The sequence below is a fragment of the Scyliorhinus torazame genome, chromosome 13 (assembly GCF_047496885.1).
Source record: "Scyliorhinus torazame isolate Kashiwa2021f chromosome 13, sScyTor2.1, whole genome shotgun sequence".
NCBI classification, from domain to species: Eukaryota; Metazoa; Chordata; class Chondrichthyes; order Carcharhiniformes; family Scyliorhinidae; genus Scyliorhinus; species Scyliorhinus torazame.
In genome coordinates this window covers 195330904-195351767 of record NC_092719.1, presented here as the reverse complement: position 1 = coordinate 195351767, position 20864 = coordinate 195330904, and the positions used below count along the sequence as shown (strand labels likewise).

The 20864-nt window shown below is 41.9% G+C and overlaps 1 protein-coding gene across 3 annotated transcripts in view; it reads right to left on the bottom strand.

The window, feature by feature from the left end:
* Positions 1–20864, bottom strand: part of klhdc8b (kelch domain containing 8B) — a 157065-nt gene that overhangs the window by 113702 nt on the left and 22499 nt on the right. For all 3 annotated transcript variants that reach the window (XM_072472761.1, XM_072472759.1, XM_072472758.1), the window contains exon 2: positions 16485–17215. In XM_072472761.1, the coding sequence (XP_072328862.1) occupies positions 16485–16860 (376 nt within the window). In that variant the 5' untranslated portion in view covers positions 16861–17215. The remainder of the gene's footprint in view (positions 1–16484; positions 17216–20864) is intronic.

Below are 20864 nucleotides of genomic sequence, written 5' to 3'. Positions count from 1 at the left end.
ACCACGAAAGGGCTGCAACCTATTTAACCGATCTTAACAGATTGTGCCATGTACGGAAATCAAAACGTGCCGAGCCCGATGTAAAGAATCACACCTCCATTGCTGACAGATGCCTTCTTTCCGTTTCTCAGGAAAAAACTAATTGCCACTCAGAAATGATAATAACATTGGAAGAGTGTTGTGCTGTGAAAATAAAAATGTAGGTGAAAAGCACATTGATTTCTCTCAGCTCCTTCCATCTCATTCATACATACATCAGACGATCAAGGCATAAACCCAATCCAATTATAAAGGCATAACCAATGCATTTATTCACACATAAACTAATCAACAAATTCACCTCTCTCCAAAATTTAAATGCACCTTCGCACTGATTCTTGAATACCTTTAACAGTCTACACTGGAGGATGTGCTTTTTAATTCCTGGACCTTATTTTAATTGCTTTGCCATATTTTCTACTGGTGTTAATAGTATGACATTCCCTGATCACAAATTAATAGTTCACAGCAAAGGAGACATGCAGTTTTTCAAGAAGCTTGAGATTACATACAAACTATCACCTCTACCCAGTACCTCGGGGTTATATTTTCTACTTGATTCAAAGCCATACTGAAGGCCAGGAGAGATATCTTTGTTTGCTAGTTGTAGCGAAAATGTAAATATGATAAATGTACTAATGACTGATCCTGAATACTTACAGAGGTAGAATATGATGAACGGGGCCATATAATTAAACAGGAACAAAGTAGAGTCTGACATGATTGCAATGATATTATGCACAGCATGATAGAGTGTAACATGCAGTGAAAAATAAGAACAAATGTCTCGAAATACGTGCGCCAGGTTTTCATACTCAACCCTCACACTGTCTGCAGTTTTCTTTTTGGCAGGACGTGAACAGGCAATGATGGGGTACAAACTGTCACATCCCCCTGCCCCCCCCCCCTTTCAGTTTGGGAAAATTTGTCTCTATCAGTGGCTCTCAACTCGAGGGAAACAAAAAAATACACTTCTGTGAGCTGAAAATGCAATACTAGAACTACTTAAACCACAGGACAAAGAGAGAATCTGATTTGTTGCAATAGTCACAACAGGTGGTTTTGTAAGGGACACTATCTTAAATGTGAATCAGCACATTGTGATAGAAGCTACAAGTCAAAAATGTGTAATACACAAAAAAAACGGAAAATACTGGTTGGAAATTCTCAGCAAGTCAGGCTACTGACATTTCTAATATCGGTCCTGTCCTTCACTGAATCTATTTCTTTCCCTGTTTTGTGGTCATATTGCTTTTCACCTCCTCACGCCTCTTCTTCTGATCCTTTTTAAATGTTGATCATCTGTAATATCTTTTAGTTCTATCAAGGGCCCATACTCGAAACGCTCTGTCTATTCTCTCCACTGATGTTGGCTGCCCTTTTGAGTGTTTACTTTCTTCTTTTGTTTCAGATTTCCAACATCTGTAGTATTTTGCTGTTTGGTCACACTATTCTATTAAACTGACATCAGTCAAGGTGAAGCTATACCAAAGAAAAGACTTGGATTGGATTGGATTTGTTTATTGTCACGTGTACCGAGGTACAGTAAAAAATATTTTTCTGCGAGCAGCTTAATAGATCATTATTAAACATGAAAAGAGAAGAAAATAAAAGAAAATATATAATATGACAACACAGGGTACACAATGGAACTACATAGACACCGGCATCGGGTGAAGCATACAGGAGTGTAGTGTTAATCAGGTCAGTCCACAAGAGGGTCATTTAGGAGTCTTGTAATAGCGGGGAAGAAGCTGTTTTTGAGTCTGTTCGTGCGTGTTCTCAGACTTTTGAATCTTCCGCCTGGTGGAAGAAGTTGGAAGAGTGAGTAAGCCGGGTGGGAGGTTGTCTTTGATTATGCTGCCCGCTTTCCCCAGGCAGCGGGAGGTGTAGATGGAGTCAATGGATGGAAGGCAGGTTTGCATGATGGACTGGGCTGTGTTCACGACTCTCTGAAGTTTCTTGCAATCTTAGGCCGAGCAGTTGCCATACCAGGCTGAGATGCAGCCAGATAGGATGCTTTCTATGGTGCATCTGTAAAAATTGGTAAGAGTTAATGTGGACATGCCGAATTCCCTAAGTTTCCTGAGGAAGTGTAGGCGCTGTTGTGCTTTCTTGGTGGTAGCATCGACATAGGCGGACCAAGACAGATTTTTGGTGAGGTGTACCCCATGGAATTTGAAGCTGTTAATCATATGGGCCGGATTAGCTCAGTGGGCTAGACAGCTGGTTTGCAATGCAGAACAAGGCCAGCAGCATGGGTTCAATTCCTGTACCGGCTTACCTGACAGGTGCCGAAATGTGGCGACCAGGGGGTTTTCACAGTAACTTCATACTTGACAATAAAAGATTATTATTATCTCCACCTCGGCCCAGTTCATGCTGACAGGGGAGTGTACAATACTTTGCTTCCTGAAGTCAATCACTAGATCTTTAGTTTTGCTGGCATTGAGGGAGAGATTGTTGTTGCTGCACCACTCCACTAAGTTCTCTATCTCCCTCCTGTATTCTGACTCGTCGTTATTCGAGATACGGCCCACTATGGTCGTATCGTCAGCAAACTTGTAGATGGAGTTGGAACCAAATTTTGCCACGCAGTCGTGTGTGTACAGGGAGTATAGTAGGGGGCCAAGTATGCAGCCTTGTGGTGCCCCAGTATTGAGGACTATTGTGGAGGAGGTGTTGTTAGTCCACAAACATCCAACCATACTAGTTTACTTTTGCTAAATATGGCTGATATAGTATCCATCTGTTTGCTTTATTATTTAGTTTATGTACAACTTGTTATTTTCTAAACTAATCAGCATAGCCTCAGCTCTTTATGCTTGATCGCTGCCTATAATACCGCACTCCGCAATACAAACAGGAAATTATTCCTTGAACAAATATGTATATGCTGTCTAACCACTCTGACACTCTCCTAATAACGGACTAGTGGTAGACATAAACTGTCCAGGATTTTGCTCTGGTTGGTTTATGAAGTATTGTCAGACAACAACTGTTGATTTGCATGTTTCAGTGCCTGCCAACAGAGCATGTCAGTCATAACGTTACACCAACCACAATTTGGCATGCCTGGGTCACTGTGACCTCCTGAACAGCCTCCATATTGACTGAAATTGTGGTTAGGATACAAGAATGTCAATTGTTAACCCTGGAACCAGGCAGGTTTTCATTTGTACTGATAACACATTCTCCAGCTGATAGGAGACATATGTCGATATTAGATACAAGTTATTACATGACTATTATTTGCTTGAATGTGCTGTGCATTTTCCATATTGCTGGTGCATCTTTGTTCTAATATTTTAACAAGAGTGAGTAAAAGGTTATCTCTTGCTTGTCAGTAAACAGTGTAAACGTAAAATGCCTACAGAGGACAGTAGAGATGTGAGTTTTATGGCCTTGAAGATACATTCAGATATGATTTACTGATTCAATAATGATCTTTCAGTGGCTTTATAAGTCCCTTTTGATGATGTTAGACGAAAATATTGGGGTAGCTAACTGCAATTTTACATGATGATTTTTTTTACACGAACTGAATGTTAGCCTCTATAACACTCAAAGCAAATCTTAAATCAGCTGGTAACATCAAACTTTGGGGCAGATCCAATAAATTTGTAATCCAGTTTCAGTGGCTGATGATAATACAGCTTGTCGGCAAAAGTAAAAGGAAGCAGGGATAAATATTACAGTGCACTTGCTTGTCAGCACCAATTTCAAATCATTTGAAAACATACGGGGACATTATATATTCCATTATTTTAATTAATCCTGCTTTTGGAAGTAATTTGATTCTCTACTTTTGTCTGATAATGTGAGTTTTTAAAATTCATTCATGGAATGTGGGCGGCGTTGGCTGGATTAGAATGTATTGCCCATCCCTAAATGTCCTTGAACTGAGTGGCTTGCTAGTCCATTTCAGAGGGCAATTAAGAGTCAATCACATTGCTGTGGATCTGGAGTCACATGTAGGCCAGACCAGGTAAGGGTGTTAGTGAACCAGATGGGTTTTTATTGATGTTAATTGAATTCTGTCAGGGTGGGATTCAAACCGAGGTCCCCAGAGCATTACCCTGGGTCACTGGATTACTGGTCGCGCTTGATTGGCACACCATCCACAAACATTCACTCCCTCCACCACTGATGCACAGTGGCAGCCGTGTGTACAATCTACAAGATGCACGAATGAACTCACCCTTAGACAGCACCTTCCAGACCCCAAACACTACCATATACTCAAACCGCCGAACATCTTGATTTGTAAATGTAATGGCGTTCCTTCCCTGTCGCTGGGTCAAAATCCTGAAATTCCTTCCCTAACAGCATTGTGGGTGTATCACACAACATGGACTGCAGCGGTTCAAGAAGGCAGCTCACTACCAGCGTCTAAAGGGCAATTAGGGATGGACAACAAATGCCAGTGATGCCGACATTCCAAGAATGACTGGGTGCTTCAACTTAACTCATGCGGGTTTAAAAGTTTTAAATAAGAATGTATTACACATCATTTTATGTCAACAGAGCGAGTGCGTATATCAGATACTTTAATAATGTCTGAAGATGTGCTTCTTTTAGAATGGGGCATGTGTGATTCATACTGCAGTTTATATAAGCGGAACACCTGACATTAGCTCACATTCTGTTCTTAAATTATGAGCTTGTTTGGATTAACTGATTATTACAAAGAAGTCAATGTTACAGATTTGGAAGAGCAAGTGAAATCTCATACCTTGTTCGGTTAATATAAAAAAAACTGCTTCAGATTGAATGGTTAATTTTTGGGTTTATTTTAAAGTTCGGGGATTGGCTATCCAATTACTTTCTAATATTGGGGTGGGTGGATACAGTTCTGTCCTGGGAGTATCTATTTCTATATCTATAACAAATCCCTTGCTCAGCATCATATTGTATGTAAATCATAAGTAAAATATTGTATTCTATCTATTCACAGTGTTCAATTCTACTGATTTAATTTAACAAACTGTACTTCTGTTGTGTTTTTTTAATGACAGAAAAAGAGACTACAAGGCCAGCTAGTACTGAACATGGTAACGCTTTACATTGGTGAGTGTCAATCCACACGTCTAGGACAAAGTGCAAGTGGAAAATTGTTTCATTCCCGAAGCAATTGCATACTTACCTGATTGGCTCAAGTATTCACCAGAAATAATATAAAGAAAAATGAATAAGTAGATTATACAAAGTCATCAAAGCAGGGAGATGGAAGTGCATTATAAGGTCCAATATGGAGTGCTTATTTGCAGCGGTTACCTCTCTTTCTGGCGTGATCATATAATGGATATTTCTCGGAGTCTGGCACAGACCCATTTAAGTACTTTGTAATTGGTTCTTCAATATAACCATTCAGTGGCTGTGTGATTCCTTCACAATGTAGCGATCATCTAGAGTGTCAGATTTGCACTGCAACACCATTCAAGTAATCATCTCAAAGAATAACATTCCTTTTAACTACAAGTCTGCATTTTCACAACAAATGGATTTTATTTTATGACTAGCTGTGGATTTCACAATATTACCCTAATTTTAAAAGGCCAGAATTATATTATTTTATTTTCTGATACTATTTGCTTGATGCCTCATGCAACATTTAAAATTTACTAACATTTAGCATTCAAATTGTTAGCTAGGGAAATTTTCAAACAGAATTCTTAAGCACCTTGAACAGATAAATCCTCATTTTACATCAAAAAACAAGTTAAAATTAGTGATGTGTCAAATAACCAAAAACATTCTTTTTAAGCTATTTCTAGTTGCAACTTGTTTCTGATATGGAATGAGGATTTAGTTATTTTACAATTTGGTTTAAATGGTTAACAGACATTAAGTGCATTTTAACAGAGATAACAAAGCAGCATGAGAAATAACAAATACTATGATAATCAATTGATTTTCTTCAATTAATTTATTTGTCTTCACGCTGTTCATGCCAGTGGTTAAATCACAGCACACAGAAAGTGCCACTGTGCCCCTGAACTGCAGCAGAAAAGCAAGCAGTGAAGGAATGAGTCAGCAGTCACATTACTCCATTTTATCAATGGGTCACAGAACCTTTACGTCAATTCATAACGCCCACTGCAAAACAACCTTACAGTTGTTACATGTTTTTCTTAAATGTTTATCTGGTATAAAATAGTACCCAAGTATGTCCATCAGATAACCAGTTACTAAAAGAATCCCATAATGACTACTTTTCACATTTATCAAGATGTTCCAATGTTTGGAGCGTGCCGCTGAGTGAAGACCGTTTCTGATTAAAGGGGACTGAAATAATTTGGATTGGAGGGCTAGGATACAGAAGGTAATTTTGATAGATTGACAACGTATGCAGCTACATAATGATGGCTTTTATGAAAATTCTTTGCTTAGAGATTAAGGGGTTGTAGCGAGATACTTTTGCATTATAAAATTTGGGGGGCGATTCTCCGATATGGAGGCCAAGTGTTCGTGTCGTCGTGAACGCCGTCGCGCTTCATGACGGCGCGAACAGGGCCCGGACACGACCTATTCTGGCCCCCAAAGGGTGCCAGCACGGCGCTGGAGCGGTTCACGTCGCTCCAGCGTCCTTACGCGGTGCCAAATGGGCGCCGCGCCAACCTGCGCATGCGCAGTTGGGGCAACCCAATCCTGCACATGCGCATTTGGGCTACGCCATCCTGCACATGCACGGGGAACGTCTTACGCATGCCGGCCATCCACCAACATGGGGCTGGTGTTCTGGGGCCGTGCGCGGAACGAGGTAGGCCCAGGGGGGGGGGGAAGAGGCCTGCCCGCCGATCGGTGGGCCCCGATCGCGGGCAATACCTCATCGGAGGCCACCCCGGTGAAGAAGCCCCTCTCCCTCCCCCATAGGCCGCCCCCCCCCAGCGTTCCCGCAGAGTTCCCGCCGGCAGCGACCAGGGGTGGACGGCACCGGCGGGAACCTGTCGTATCGTAGCGGCCGCTCGGCCCATCCAGCCGGAGAATCGACGCTCGCCGGTTCTCCGAGCGGCCCGGTGCGAATCGCGCGCCGCTGGTTTCCGGGGGGTGGGAGAATCGCGTGCGGGGGTCGGGACGGCGTGGCGTGATTCGCGCGGCGCCCCGCCGATTCTCCCACCCGGCATGGGGGGTGGGGGGGTGGAGAGAGAATAACGCCCATAGGGTGCACTTTGAAAGGGAGCAGGAGTAGAGGCAACAGAGGTTATATATGTACAAATCATTGAAGGCGGAAGAACAGGTTGAGAAAGCAGTTAATAAAGTATACGGGATCCTGGACTTCATAAATAGGGACAGGGCATGGATTACAAAAGCAAGCGAGTTATGATAAACCTCAGCTGGAGCTTTGTTTCTCGTTCTGGGCTCACTTTAGGAAGGATGTGAAGACATTAGAGCACGTGCAGAAAGATTTACAAGAATAGTTCAAGCAATGAGGAACTTCAGTTGTAATGGTAAAGTGGTGAAGCTAGGGCTATTCTCCTTGGGGAAGGGAAGATTAAGAGAAGATTTGATAGGGGTGTTCAAAATCATTAGGGGTCTGGTCAGGGTAGAATGTCGAGACCAGAGGATACCGATTTAACATGTTTTGCAAAGGAAGCAATGTTGAAATGAGGGAAGACATTCTTGTGCAGTCTGTGGTTAGGCCTTGCCTGAGAATTGCATCTGTGCAATCAAGATACAAGAGAATTGGAATTTTTTTCTGAAGCACAAGGTTTTCAGAGCTACAGGGTAAAGGCAGGTGAGTGGGACTGGTAAATTGCTCTTCCAGAGAGCTGCATGGACATGATGGGCCAAATGGCCTCCCTCCATGTTGTAACCATTTAATGGTTCTATAGACAAACCCTGCTGAATATCACAAGGATTTCATGGACAACGCAATAAATTCTATCAATTGATGAATAAATGTATCTAAAAAGCCTATTTGCAACATATATGATGATATAGTGCTGACTGTTACGTCCAATTATATCTTGCCTTGGGAGTTAAATATATTTAAAAGGGGAGTCGCCAGTAATTTCTTAAGATTCTATCACTCTCAAGCTATTCATGGAAACTGTTAGCAACCTCTCACCTTCTAATGAAACGACAAGTTAAATAGGATGAGAGGCATGGTGCTGTGTGGTGAACTGGCTGATTAGGAATTAAATCTGAAAACTATTTGGAAGCCCAAATACATTACTTTTAATGGGCACAGGAAACTCAGTGGAAATAACGGAATAAGATTTCAATTTTCTCTGCAAGCAATAATCAGATCTCATCTGTTGAGCTTCGAGAATCCGAGATATTGCCTTTCAGTTACTGTCAGAGTGTATTTTTTTCATTAGTTCATCAATTTCTTCCGTTGCTGTGCACCTGCTGCCATGATGTCCTGGAAAATTATATCTGCCGCCTATTTTGCAATTGTACTGGATATGCTTATGAAACTCCCTTATAGCACTATCATTATTCAGATCAGTTTGAACTTCGACTAAAAGGCTTTGCTGATTAATGTCAAGACTGTCAGTAGTAGCAAGCACTGAAAGCATCTTTACTTTAAGAATATGGATATGCTTTCACATTATTCCAATATAGAACAGAGGCAAAACCAGAATAGGTTTACACAATGTATTGTGAATCCTGCCTTTTCCTCAATATTGCTGATAACATTGAAGAAGGGTGGATTTCAGGTCTGAAGACAGTATACTGTAAAGATAGACACATATAGATCATTAAGTAAATAAGCAAAGTGGAGAATATTGAGACAACAAGGTTGTTAACATTAAAATACATAGGATTTTAATACATAAGTTTTGCATCACAATATGGGTTAAGGTAAGAGAGAACACTGTTAATAGCTTGTTGCAAAGCATCTAACAACGGTTTTGTGCAACAAATGAGAGGAAGTCAAAGTAGGATATGAAAAGACATGAGCCCCCCTCATCCCTATCTGGAAATCAGTTTAAAAAAAGGTAAAGGTGGCGAGGAAGTTCCCCCAGTTTATGACAGTGTAATGCCAAGCATTTTCCCAGTCCCTGGCAGTTGTTCAATTCCTTAGAACTTGGGGAAAGATTTCCTGGAGATTTTGGAAAGCCGATTGTTTTGGAGGACACATGTTAATTTTCTGGTCACTAAGGAGTACCTGTGTCCAAGATACTATCATGTTGACTTGTGGAGTGAGTAAAGATGCATCCACATGTGGGATTTTCCGTGCGCCCTCGCGATGTGTTTCACAATGGTGGAGGTGGCCCACCATGGCCACTGGAGGGATCTTCTGGTCAATGGTGTTTCCTGTTCCATGTACCCCCACCGCCCGAAAACTCATGGCGGGGGTTCGCCGTTGGCAGGACTGGAAAATCCTGCCAGCGAGACGGCTGGAAAATTCCGCCCATGTTTTAATTTAGCTGAATGAGAAGGCTCCATTTCATTTTTTTTTAATTAAAAAAAAAATTTTTTAGAGTGCCTAATTCATTTTTTCCAATTAAGGGGCAATTTAGCGTGTTCAATCCACCTACCTTGCACATCTTTGGGTTGTGGGGGCGAAACCCACGCAAACACGGGGAGAATGTGCAAACTCCACACGGAAAGTGACCCAGAGCCAGGATCAAGCCTGGGACCTCGGAGCCGTGAGGCAGCAGGGCTAACCACTGCGCCACCGTGCTGCCCCAGATGGCTCCATTTCAAGCAGAACTGAATCCTTCTACCAATGGGAACAGTTTCTCTTCATCTACTTTGTCTGGGAACCTCATCGTTCTGAATACCTCATTCAAATCTCTCAAATTTCTCTTCTCCAAAGAGAACAGCTTCTTCAATCAATTCATGTAACTGAAGTTCCTCATCCCTGGAGCCACCCTTGTGAATCTTTTCTGCATGCACTCTAAAATCTTCACATCCTTTCTTAAGTGCCAAGAATTGGACACAATTCTTCAGTTGAAGCCAAACCAGTGTCTTACACAGGTTTAACATGGCTGAAGTATTTGATTTCTTTCTTTATTTTATTTTATTTATTTATTGTCACGTGTACTGAGGTACAGTGAAATGTATTGTTCTTTGTACAGTCCAGGCAGATTGTTCCATAGAGGAATACATAGAACATACTATAAATGCACAGTGTAAATACATAAACAAGACACCACGTGCAGCATACGGTATATAGTGCTACAACTGTAGAGAAGAAGCGTAGAAACATCAGTCAGTCCATAAGAGGGCCATTCAGGAGACCGGTAACAGCGGGGAAGAAGCTGTTTTTGAATCTATCGGTGCGTGTTCTCAAACTTTTTTCAAAGGTATTTAAAGGTATGAGGTGTCTGGACAGACTAGATAGAAAGGAATTGTTCCCATTCGTGGGAGGATTGAGAATGAGAAGGTGATTGGCAAAAGAAACAATGGCAACATGAGAAAAACATTTTACAGTGAGTGGTTAGGATCTGGAATGCACTGCCTGAAAATGTAGTGGAGACAGATTCAATCATGGCTTTCAGAAGAGAATCGTTTCATTATCGGACAAGGAACATTTTTCAGGGCTACAAGGAAAAGAAGGGGGAGTGGCACTAGGTGAATTCCACTTGCAGAGAGTCAGCACAGGCAGGATGGGCTGAATGGTATCTGCTGTAACCATTATATGATTGCATTATTCAGTTCTACTTGAAATGGAACCATCTCGTTTAGCGAAATGGAAATATGGATGCATCTTCACTCATTCCCCAAGTCAATATGATAGTATCCTGGCACATATATATCTATTCAGTTTCAGAAAATGAACACGTGTACTCCAAAGCAATCAACTTTCCAAAATCTCCAGGAAATCCTGAAGAATTGGATTACTGCCAGGAACTGGAAAAATGCTTGCCATTATACTCTCATAAACTGGCGGCACTTCCTCACCACCACCATACACCATTAAACAATACATCACAAACTAAACAGTGGGCAACTACCTTGGTAGGATGTCAGTAACAGGCAGTAACTGCTTGTCCTTCAATTGCTATGAAGATATTCCATCATAGGAGTGTGATGGAATACTTTCCACTAACGTGGAGCAGTGCAGCTCCCACAAAGAGCGCGACACTATCCATGACAAAGAAGCCGGCTTGATCAGCACCTCATCCACCACCTTAAACTTTCATTCCCTTCACCACTATCGCACAGCGGCAGCCGTGTTTACCATCTACAAGATGCACTGCAGTTGACTTGCCAAAGTATCTTCAACAGCACTTTCTAAACCTCTGCCGCCTTGAAGGGTATAGAAACACCACTCTGCAAGTTCCTTCCTGGATACATACCATCCAAACGTGGAAGTTTATTACCTTTCTTCACTCTCTCTGTGCCAAAATCCTAAAATTCCCTCCCCCTAACAACACTGCCGGTTATCTACATCACATGTACTGTAGCGGATCAAGAAAGTAGCTCACCACCATATTCTCAAGAGCAATCATGGATGAGCAATGAATGATGGTTTTGCCAGTGACGCTCACATCCCATGAATGAATAAAAAATGATGGTGAGAAAAATTGTCTGACACAAGAGGCACTACCCATTTAGAACTTGAATAATCCAGCAGAAACCATTTTGCATTAATTTAAATTAATTTTCTATCCACCTAGGCTACAACTGCAATAAACATTACCACAAAATCCAGGAACTCCCTCCCTAACAGCACTATGGGTGTACTTACACCTCAGGGACTGCAGCAGTTCAAGAAGGCAATTCACTACCACCTTCTGAAGGACAACTGGGGATGGGCAATAAATGCTGGCCTAACCAGCTACACCCACATCCTGTAATTTTTAAATAAATAAGGAAAGGGGAAAAAAAGAAAACAAATGCAATGATGCCATTTTCTTCTTCCACCGTAACAAGTAAGAGTAGCAAGATTCAGGGATAAAATCTGCCTTGGGTGGGCAAACAGAACAAGCGGTGTTGCTTGAACAGAACAGGGCAGCACGGTAGCATTGCGGATAGCACAATTGCTTCACAGCTCCAGGGTCTGTTCAAGAGGACCTGTTTAGAGATTATAAAGAGCTAGGATTCAAATTAAAAAACAGGTCCTCAAGGGTCATAATCTCCGGATTACTGCCCGAGCCACGTGCAAATTGGCATAGGGAGGCAAGAATAAGGGAAGTTAACACGTGGCTGAAAGAGTGGTGTGGGAATGAGGGGTTCCTTTTCATGGGACACTGGTATCAGTTTTGGGACAGGGGGGACCTATACCGTTGGGATGGTCTCCACCTGAACCGAGCTGGGACCAGTGTTCTGGCGAAAAGAGTAAATAGGGTGGTCAATAGGACTTTAAACTAAAGATTGGGGGGGGGAAGGGAAAGTCAGGGAACCAAGAGGTGAAGTAATCAGCGGGGAGCGTAGCTGCTTAGGAATACAAAAAAACACGAAAAGACAAAACTCAGGAGAGGTTACGATAGTCCCCATCCCACAAAATATGACACAGTGTATGGAAAGGCTCAGTAAACCAAGGTCCTCCACACTAAGAAAACAAAAAGGGACGGTCAATAGAGAATTAAAGGTGCTATATTTAAATGCGCGCAGTGTACGGAACAAGGTAGATGAGCTTGTGGCCCACATTGTGACTGGCAGGTATGATGTGGTAGGCATCACAGAGACATGGTTGCAGGGGGTTCAGGACTGGCATTTAAACATCCAGGGATTCACAACCTATCGAAAAGACAGAGAGGTGGGCAGAGGGGGCGGGGTTGCCTTGTTAATTAGGAATGAAATTAAATCAATAGCACTAAACGACATAGGGTCAGATGATGTGGAGTCTGTGTGGGTAGAGTTGAGGAACCACAAAGCCAAAAAAAACATAATGGGAGTTATGTACAGGCCTCCTAACAGTGGTCAGGACCGGGGGCACAAAATGCACCACGAAATAGAAAGTGCATGTCAGAAAGGCAAGGTCACAGTGATCATGGGGGACTTCAATATGCAGGTGGACTGGGTAAATAATGCTGCCAGTGGACCCAAGGAAAGGGAATTCATTGAATGTTTACAGGAGGGCTTTTTGGAACAGCTTGTGATGGAACCCACGAGGGAACAGGCCATTCTGGACTTAGTGTTATGTAATGAGCCAGACTTGATTAAAGGTCTTAAAGTAAGGGAGCACTTAGGAGGCAGTGATCATAATATGGGCGAATTCAATCTCCAATTTGAAAAAAAGAAGGTAGAATCAGATGTAAAGGTGTTACAGTTAAATAAAGGTAACTACAGGGGCATGAGGGAGGAACTGACGAAAATCGACTGGGAGCAGAGCCTAGTGGGAAAGACAGTAGAACAGCAATGGCAGGAGTTTCTGGGTGTAATTGAGGACACAGTACAGAGGTTCATCCCAAAGAAAAGAAAGGTTATCAGAGGGAGGGGGGATTAGGCAGCCATGGCTGACAAAGGAAGTTAGGGAATGCATCAAAGCAAAAGAGAAAGCCTATAATGTGGCAAAGAGTAGTGGGAAGTCAGAAGATTGGGAAGGCTACAAAAACAAACAGAGGATAACAAAGAGAGAAATAAGGAAAGAGAGGATCAAATATGAAGGTAGGCTAGCCAGTAACATTAGGAATGATAGTAAAAGTTTCTTTAAATACATTAAAAACAAACGGGAGGCAAAAGTTGACATTGGGCCGCTCCAAAATGACGCTGGTAATTTTGTGATGGGAGACAGGGAAATAGCTGAGGAACTAAATAAGTACTTTGCGTCAGTCTTCACAGTAGAAGACATGAGTAATATCCCAACAATTCCGGAGAGTCAGGGGGCAGAGTTGAATATGGTAGCCATCACCAAGGAGAAAGTGCTAGAGAAACTAAGAGGTCTAAAATTTGATAAATTCCCGGCCCAGATGGGCTACATCCTAGATTTCTAAAGGAGGTAGCTGAAGAAATAATGGACGCGTTAGTTATGATCTTTCAAAAGTCACTGGAGTCAGGGAAAGTCCCAGAGGATTGGAAAATCGCTGTTGTAACCCCCCTGTTCAAGAAGGGAACAAGGAAAAAGATGGAAAATTATAGGCCAATTAGCCTAACCTCAGTTGTTGGCAAGATTCTAGAATCCATTGTTAAGGATGAGATTTCTAAATTCTTGGAAGTGCAGGGTCGGATTAGGACAAGTCAGCATGGATTTGGTAAGGGGAGGTCGTGCCTGACAAACCTGTTAGAGTTCTTTGAAGATATAACAAATAGGTTAGACCAAGGAGAGCCAATGGATGTTATCTATCTTGACTTCCAAAAGGCCTTTGATAAGGTGCCTCACGGGAGACTGCTGAGTAAAATAAGGGCCCATGGTATTCGAGGCAAGGTACTAACATGGATTGACGATTGGCTGTCAGGCAGAAGGCAGAGAGTTGGGATAAAGGGTTCTTTTTCGGAATGGCAACCGGTGACGAGTGGTGTCCTGCAGGGTTCAGTGTTGGGGCTACAGCTGTTCTCTTTATATATTAACGATCTAGATGACGGGACTGGGGGCATTCTGGCTAAGTTTGCCGATGATACAAAGATAGGTGGAGGGGCAGGTAGTATGGAGGAGGTGGGGAGGCTGCAGAAAGATTTAGACAGTTTAGGAGAGTGGTCCATGAAATGGCTGATGAAATTCAACGTGGGCAAGTGCGAGGTCTTGCACTTTGGAAAAAAGAATAGAGGCATGGACTATTTTCTAAACGGTGACAAAATTCATAATGCTGAAGTGCAAAGGGACTTGGGAGTCCTCGTCCAGGATTCTCTAAAGGTAAACTTGCAGGTTGAGTCCGTAATTAAGAAAGCAAATGCAATGTTGTCATTCATCTCAAGAGGCTTGGAATATGAAAGCAGGGATGTACTTCTGAAGCTTTATATAGCATTAGTTAGGCCCCATTTAGAATACTGTGAGCAATTTTGGGCCCCACACCTCAGGAAGGACATACTGGCACTGGAGCGGGTCCAGCGGAGATTCACACGGATGATCCCAGGAATGGTAGGCCTAACATACGATGAACGTCTGAGGATCCTGGGATTATATTCATTGGAGTTTAGGAGGTTGAGGGGAGATCTAATAGAAACTTACAAGATAATGAATGGCTTAGATGGGGTGGATGTAGGGAAGTTGTTTCCATTAGCAGGGGAGACTAGGACCCGGGGGCACAGCCTTAGAATAAAAGGGAGTCACTTTAGAACAGAGATGAGGAGAAATTTCTTCAGCCAGAGAGTGGTGGGTCTGTGGAATTCATTGCCACAGAGGACGGTGGAGGCCGGGACGTTGAGTGTCTTTAAGACAGAAGTTGATAAATTCTTGATTTCTCGAGGAATTAAGGGCTATGGAGAGAGAGCGGGTAAATGGAGTTGAAATCAGCCATGATTGAATGGTGGAGTGGACTCAATGGGCCGAATGGCCTTACTTCCGCTCCTATGTCTTATGGTCTTATGGTCCCAGGTTCGATTCCGGCTTGGGTCACTGTCTGTGCGGAGTCTGCACGTCCTCCCCGTGTGTGCGTGGGTTTCCTCCGGGTGCTCTGCTTTCCTCCCACAGTCCAAAGATGTGCAGGTTAGGTGGATTGGCCGTGATAAATTGCCCTTAGTGTCTAAAATTGCCCTTAGTGTTGGGTGGGGTTGCTGGGTTGTGGGGAAAGGGTGGAGGTGTTGACCTTGGGTAGGGTGCTCTTTCCAAGAGCCGGCGCAGACCCGATGGGCTGAATGGTCTCCTTCTGCACTGTAAATTCTATGATGCATCCTGCACCTGTTATAAGCTCACCCAATACTCAGAGGCATATAACTGGCACCAGGTGCGATCCTACCCATTTTGTGCTCCAGTCCGAGACAATCTTCGCCCCATATATCTTTTAACGCTCCTTCAATAACATACTTCTGAAGGAAGTATTTTTACATTCATTTTGTCAAACAACATTTTCCTCAGGGCTCATGATGTTCTCTTTCTCAATCTTACTTGTTGCTAAGCAGCAGCATAAAGTCATGTTGTTAGGAAGGCTCTCGGCTTTAGAATTAAAAGCACAGAATAAAAGCAGGGAAATCAAAGCATGCTTCTCTCTTGTGCAGCTACAAGATGAAATATTTCTGCAACATTTCATTTTTCAGTACATTTTCAATAATCAACAGTTCCCAGAACTTGGGTGATTTGGATATTATAATGAGCTGTGCACATTAGTGATTGACCCCTAATATAGTATAGTATGTAACATGAAAAGTTAGAAGCCAAGATCCAGTAACCCTATCAGAAATTTTAAATTTGGCTCATCGATTTAATATTGCTTGCCATAACACAAGCTAAACTATATGTTGTTATCAGAGACTCAAGCAGATTAAAATAATTTACAACCAATTTCTAAGTTATATTATTGCACTCTATACAAGATATTTCTTCACTTAATACTTTGTGGAATATATATTATTTTATCATTAAATTAACTGTTATCTGTAACTTCATGTCCACAATTGGCCTTTCAATGGAAAGCTCAGGTATGTTTGAGAAATATTAAATGACATACCTTTCTTGACAGCTGTTATTCCCATTGAAGGTTGTCCCAGTGGTGCCTTTTTCTCCCACTTTCCTTCGTCCATGTTAAAGATGTCTACTGATCCTAAAGGACTCTGCTCCTCGTTCATGCCGCCAATAATGAGTATTTGCTTGTTCAGAATGACTGCTGCCGCCCCAGCTCGAGGAGTGGGCATTGAGGGTAGCCCTGTCCACTTCTGACTGACAACATCCAACATTTCAACTTTGTCCAGGGGCAATCCTGTATCACTACAGCCCCCAAGAACAAACAACTGCCTATCCCGATACACTGGAGTGCAGTACACACGCTTGGTAGGCATGGGAGGGAAACCTTCCCAGTACATGGACTTTACACTGCTCACTGCCATACCTCTGGTTCCAGGAATAATTTGCTCTCACTGAACCTCCGCAGAATATGAGATTCCTTTACTCAGATATTCCAGAGCATGAAAAGGCATCACCGGAACGTGTCAGGAAATAACTAACTGGAAAGAGGATTGTGATCACTGGAATTCCAGAGATAAATTAAAAATACCTAGAATACACTCCATTCTGAGCGCTACAGTCAAAGTTTCACAAAGTCGACTTTTTAATGTTGTTTCATCTGGGAGTCCAAGGGCCAAACGTACAAACGGATGACTTGAGAAGGAAGGGAGAGCACAATGGAGTATTCTGCATTCCAGAACAGGATACCATCTCACATCAGGCAGGTATGGCTTAAACCTTCATTGAAAGGAATAACAGCATATGTCAGTCGTTGTTTTCCTATGCTAGCGAATGTTTCTCTCCTATGAAGAAAAATCACTTGTTTTCAGTATCTATAAAAACATTTTGTCTTACATATCAATACACTTCTAGTGTATTCCATAGTCACCACCTATAATCTAATTATTTAATATTGCCTAAACCCGAATCTCCAACAGTCCAAATTGGATGTATATTTAAAACTTTTGCATCAGATTTTGTGTAGCCTGTCTTTTTGAGATCACAGTAGCTGATATTTACACAATTTTGACGAGATAATTTACCATTATTATTCCTTTGAGTAGGAGTAACCATTTCTGATGTAAGGTCATTGGCCGAAAACATTGCCCACCGAAGCAAGGAAGGTGCCCGGGAGGATGAAACTTTACGAACTCTGTAATACCAGGAATGTGAAGGCCCTGCCGATTTGAGAGGCTGGCCAGACAGAAACAATAATATAATGTATGCCACTTCCAGCCACAACCAGCCTAATAGTCAACCTGGCCAGCGGGGATGCCCATGGAACTCTGGGGTCTATCCTTGGCCCTGTCGCAAAACTTAATGCTTTTCACATGGTGAGATTGATGATGGCCATGGGGGGGGGGGGCAGTATTGCATTTAATCAGACAGGTTGGTGGTGGTCCTGTCGCCTTCCTGCCACATGCCTGATTAAGTCCATGGTGGCAAGCCCTTGGACAGGCTTCCTGCACTACCACAAATTGAGGCCTTTAAGTAGTCAATTAAAGGCCTCATCCTGTTACCACTGGTATTCTCCCAGCGGCAGGCAGGGAACTGATAAAAATTCAATTGCAGATTAAACAAATGGAACATGAGAAAGAATTAAAGCAGCTTGAATATGAAAGAGAGAGAGAGGAAAAAGAAAAGGAGAGAGAAGGAAGGAGAAAAGAAAGAATAGCCCTAGCAGAACAAAAAGAAAAAGAAAGGGAGATACAGATCAGGGAAAAAGATAAAGAGAGAGAGTTTGAACTTCAGAAAATGGCCATGAAACATGACAGTCAGTTAAAATTGGCAGACGCTAAGGGAAACGTACAGTTGGATGACAGTGATGAGGATAGTGAGAAAGAGCGTCAAAGTCGAAGGCTTGGTGGGAATCTATTTAAATATGTCCAAGCATTGCCAAGGTTTGAAGAGAAGGAGGTAGAAGCCTTTTTCATTTCATTTGAGAAGGTAGCTAAACAAATGAAATGGCCACAGGACATGTGGGTATTACTGATTCAAACAAAGCTGGAAGGTAGAGCAAGTGAAGTGTTTACGTCACTACCAGAGGCGGTATCTGAGACGTATGAGGAGGTGAAAAAAATCCATTTTAGGTGCATATGAACTAGTGCCTGAAGTCTACAGACAAAGGTTTAGAAATTTAAGGAAAGAATTTGGTCAAACATACATGAAGTTTGAAGGCTCAAACAGAGTAATTTTGATCGGTGGATAAGGGCTTTGAAAATAGACCAAACTTATGAAGCTCTCAGAGAAATTATACTTTTGAAGGAGTTTAAAAATTCAATTCCTGATGTAGTGAGAATTCATGTGGAAGAGCAGAGGATTAAAACTGTGAGATTAGCAGCAGAAATGGCAGATGATTATGAATTAGTTCATAAATCAAAGCTTGGTTTCCGACATCAGTTTCAGCCTGTGAGGGATAGGAACTGGAGACATGAGAAATACTCAAGTGGTAAAAGTAAAGGTGATCTGATGGGAGATAATGAGAGTGTACCTCTGATTAAAAAAGAAATCCAGGAGGGTGAAAAAGAAATGAAAAGTTTCAAATGTTTTCACTGTAATAAACTAGGCCATGTAAAGTCACAGTGTTGGTGGTTGAAGAAAAGCACTGGGAAGGCTGATGTGGTAAAACAGAATGAGACAGTGGGGTTTGTTAGAGTGGTAAAGGAAAGCCCAAAGGAAGCGAAGGAGGTGCAAAAGATTGTACAGACTGTTCAAGAGGTGATTGATAAGAAGGTGCCAGATCTCTTTAAAGAATTTACTTGTGTAGGTAAAGTTTACTCATGTGTATCAGGAGGAGCAGGTAAAGAAGTCACAATTTTAAGAGATATGGGAGCTAGTCAATCTTCAATGGTAAGAGATGAGGAGTTATGTAGCTTGGGAAGAATGTTGACAGAAAAGATGGTAATATGTGGAATTCAGGGTGAGAGGAGTAGCGTTCCATTATATAAGGTAAGGTTGGAAAGTTCAGTGAAGAGTGGTGAAGTGGTAGTAGGAGTAATAGAGAAATTATCTTGTCCAGGAATACAGTTTATCTTGGGTAATGATATAGCTGGATCGCAAGTTGGAGTGATGCCTACTGTGGTTGATAAGCCAGTGGAAAATCAGATAAATGAAGTGTTGAAGGACGAATATCCTGGGATTTTTCCGGATTTTGTAGTAACAAGGTCACAGGTTAAGACAAGAGGAGAAATCAAAGAGTGAAGATGAAGTTGAAGTGCAATTATCAGAAACAATTTTTGATCAGATGGTTGAAAAAGAACATGAACAGGTGGAAGATGAGGCGGATATTTTTAGTTCAGGAAAATTGGCAGAGTTACAACAAAAAGATACAGAATTAAAACGGATGTATCAGAAAGCGTACACGGAAGAGGAATCTGAGTGTTATTACCGTAAAAGTAATGTCTTGATGAGAAAATGGAGACCTTTACATATGCAGGCAGATGAAAAATGGGCAGAAGTTCATCAAGTAGTATTGCCGGTAGAGTATAGAAAGGAGGTGTTGCGAGTTGCACATGAGGTACCAGTGGGAGGTCATTTGGGGATAAGGAAAACTCAAGCTAAAATCCAAAAACATTTTTATTGGCCTGGACTACATAAAGATGTGGTTAAATTTTGTCAATCATGTCACACATGTCAAGTGATAGGGAAACCTCAAGCAGTGATAAAACCAGCGCCCTTAATACCCATCCCAGCATTTGAGGAACCTTTTACATGGGTCCTAATTGATTGCATAGGACCGCTTCCTAAAACAAAAAGTGGGAATCAATATCTTTTAACTATAATGGATGTGTCTACTAGGTTTCCAGGGGCCATTGCAGTACGTAATATTACAGCTAAAAAGATTGTGGAGGAGTTACTTAAATTGTTTACTAGATATGGACTACCCACAGAAATACAATCGGATCAAGGATCAAATTTTACCTCAAGGTTAGTCAAAGAAGTAATGGATAGCTTAGGAATAAAACAATTTAAATCAACTGCGTACCATCCAGAATCGCAGGGAGCGTTAGAAATGTGGCATCAGACATTAAAGACAATGTTGAGGGCTTATTGTCACGATTATCGAGAGGATTGGGATAAAGGAATTCCATTCGTACTGTTTGCAATTAGGGATGCACCTAATGAGTCAACCAAATTTAGTCCTTTTGAACTAATTTTTGGTCATGAGGTAAGAGGACCACTTAAATTGATTAAGGAAAAATTGGTGGATGAGAAATCAGAACTTACATTATTGAATTATGTGTCAAATTTTAGGGAACGATTAAATAGAGCAGGTGAATTGACAAGACAACATTTAAAAGTTGCACAAAATGTGATGAAATGAGTCGCGGACAAGAAATCCAAAGTTCGTAGTTTTGCCAGAGGAGATAAAGTTTTAGTATTGTTA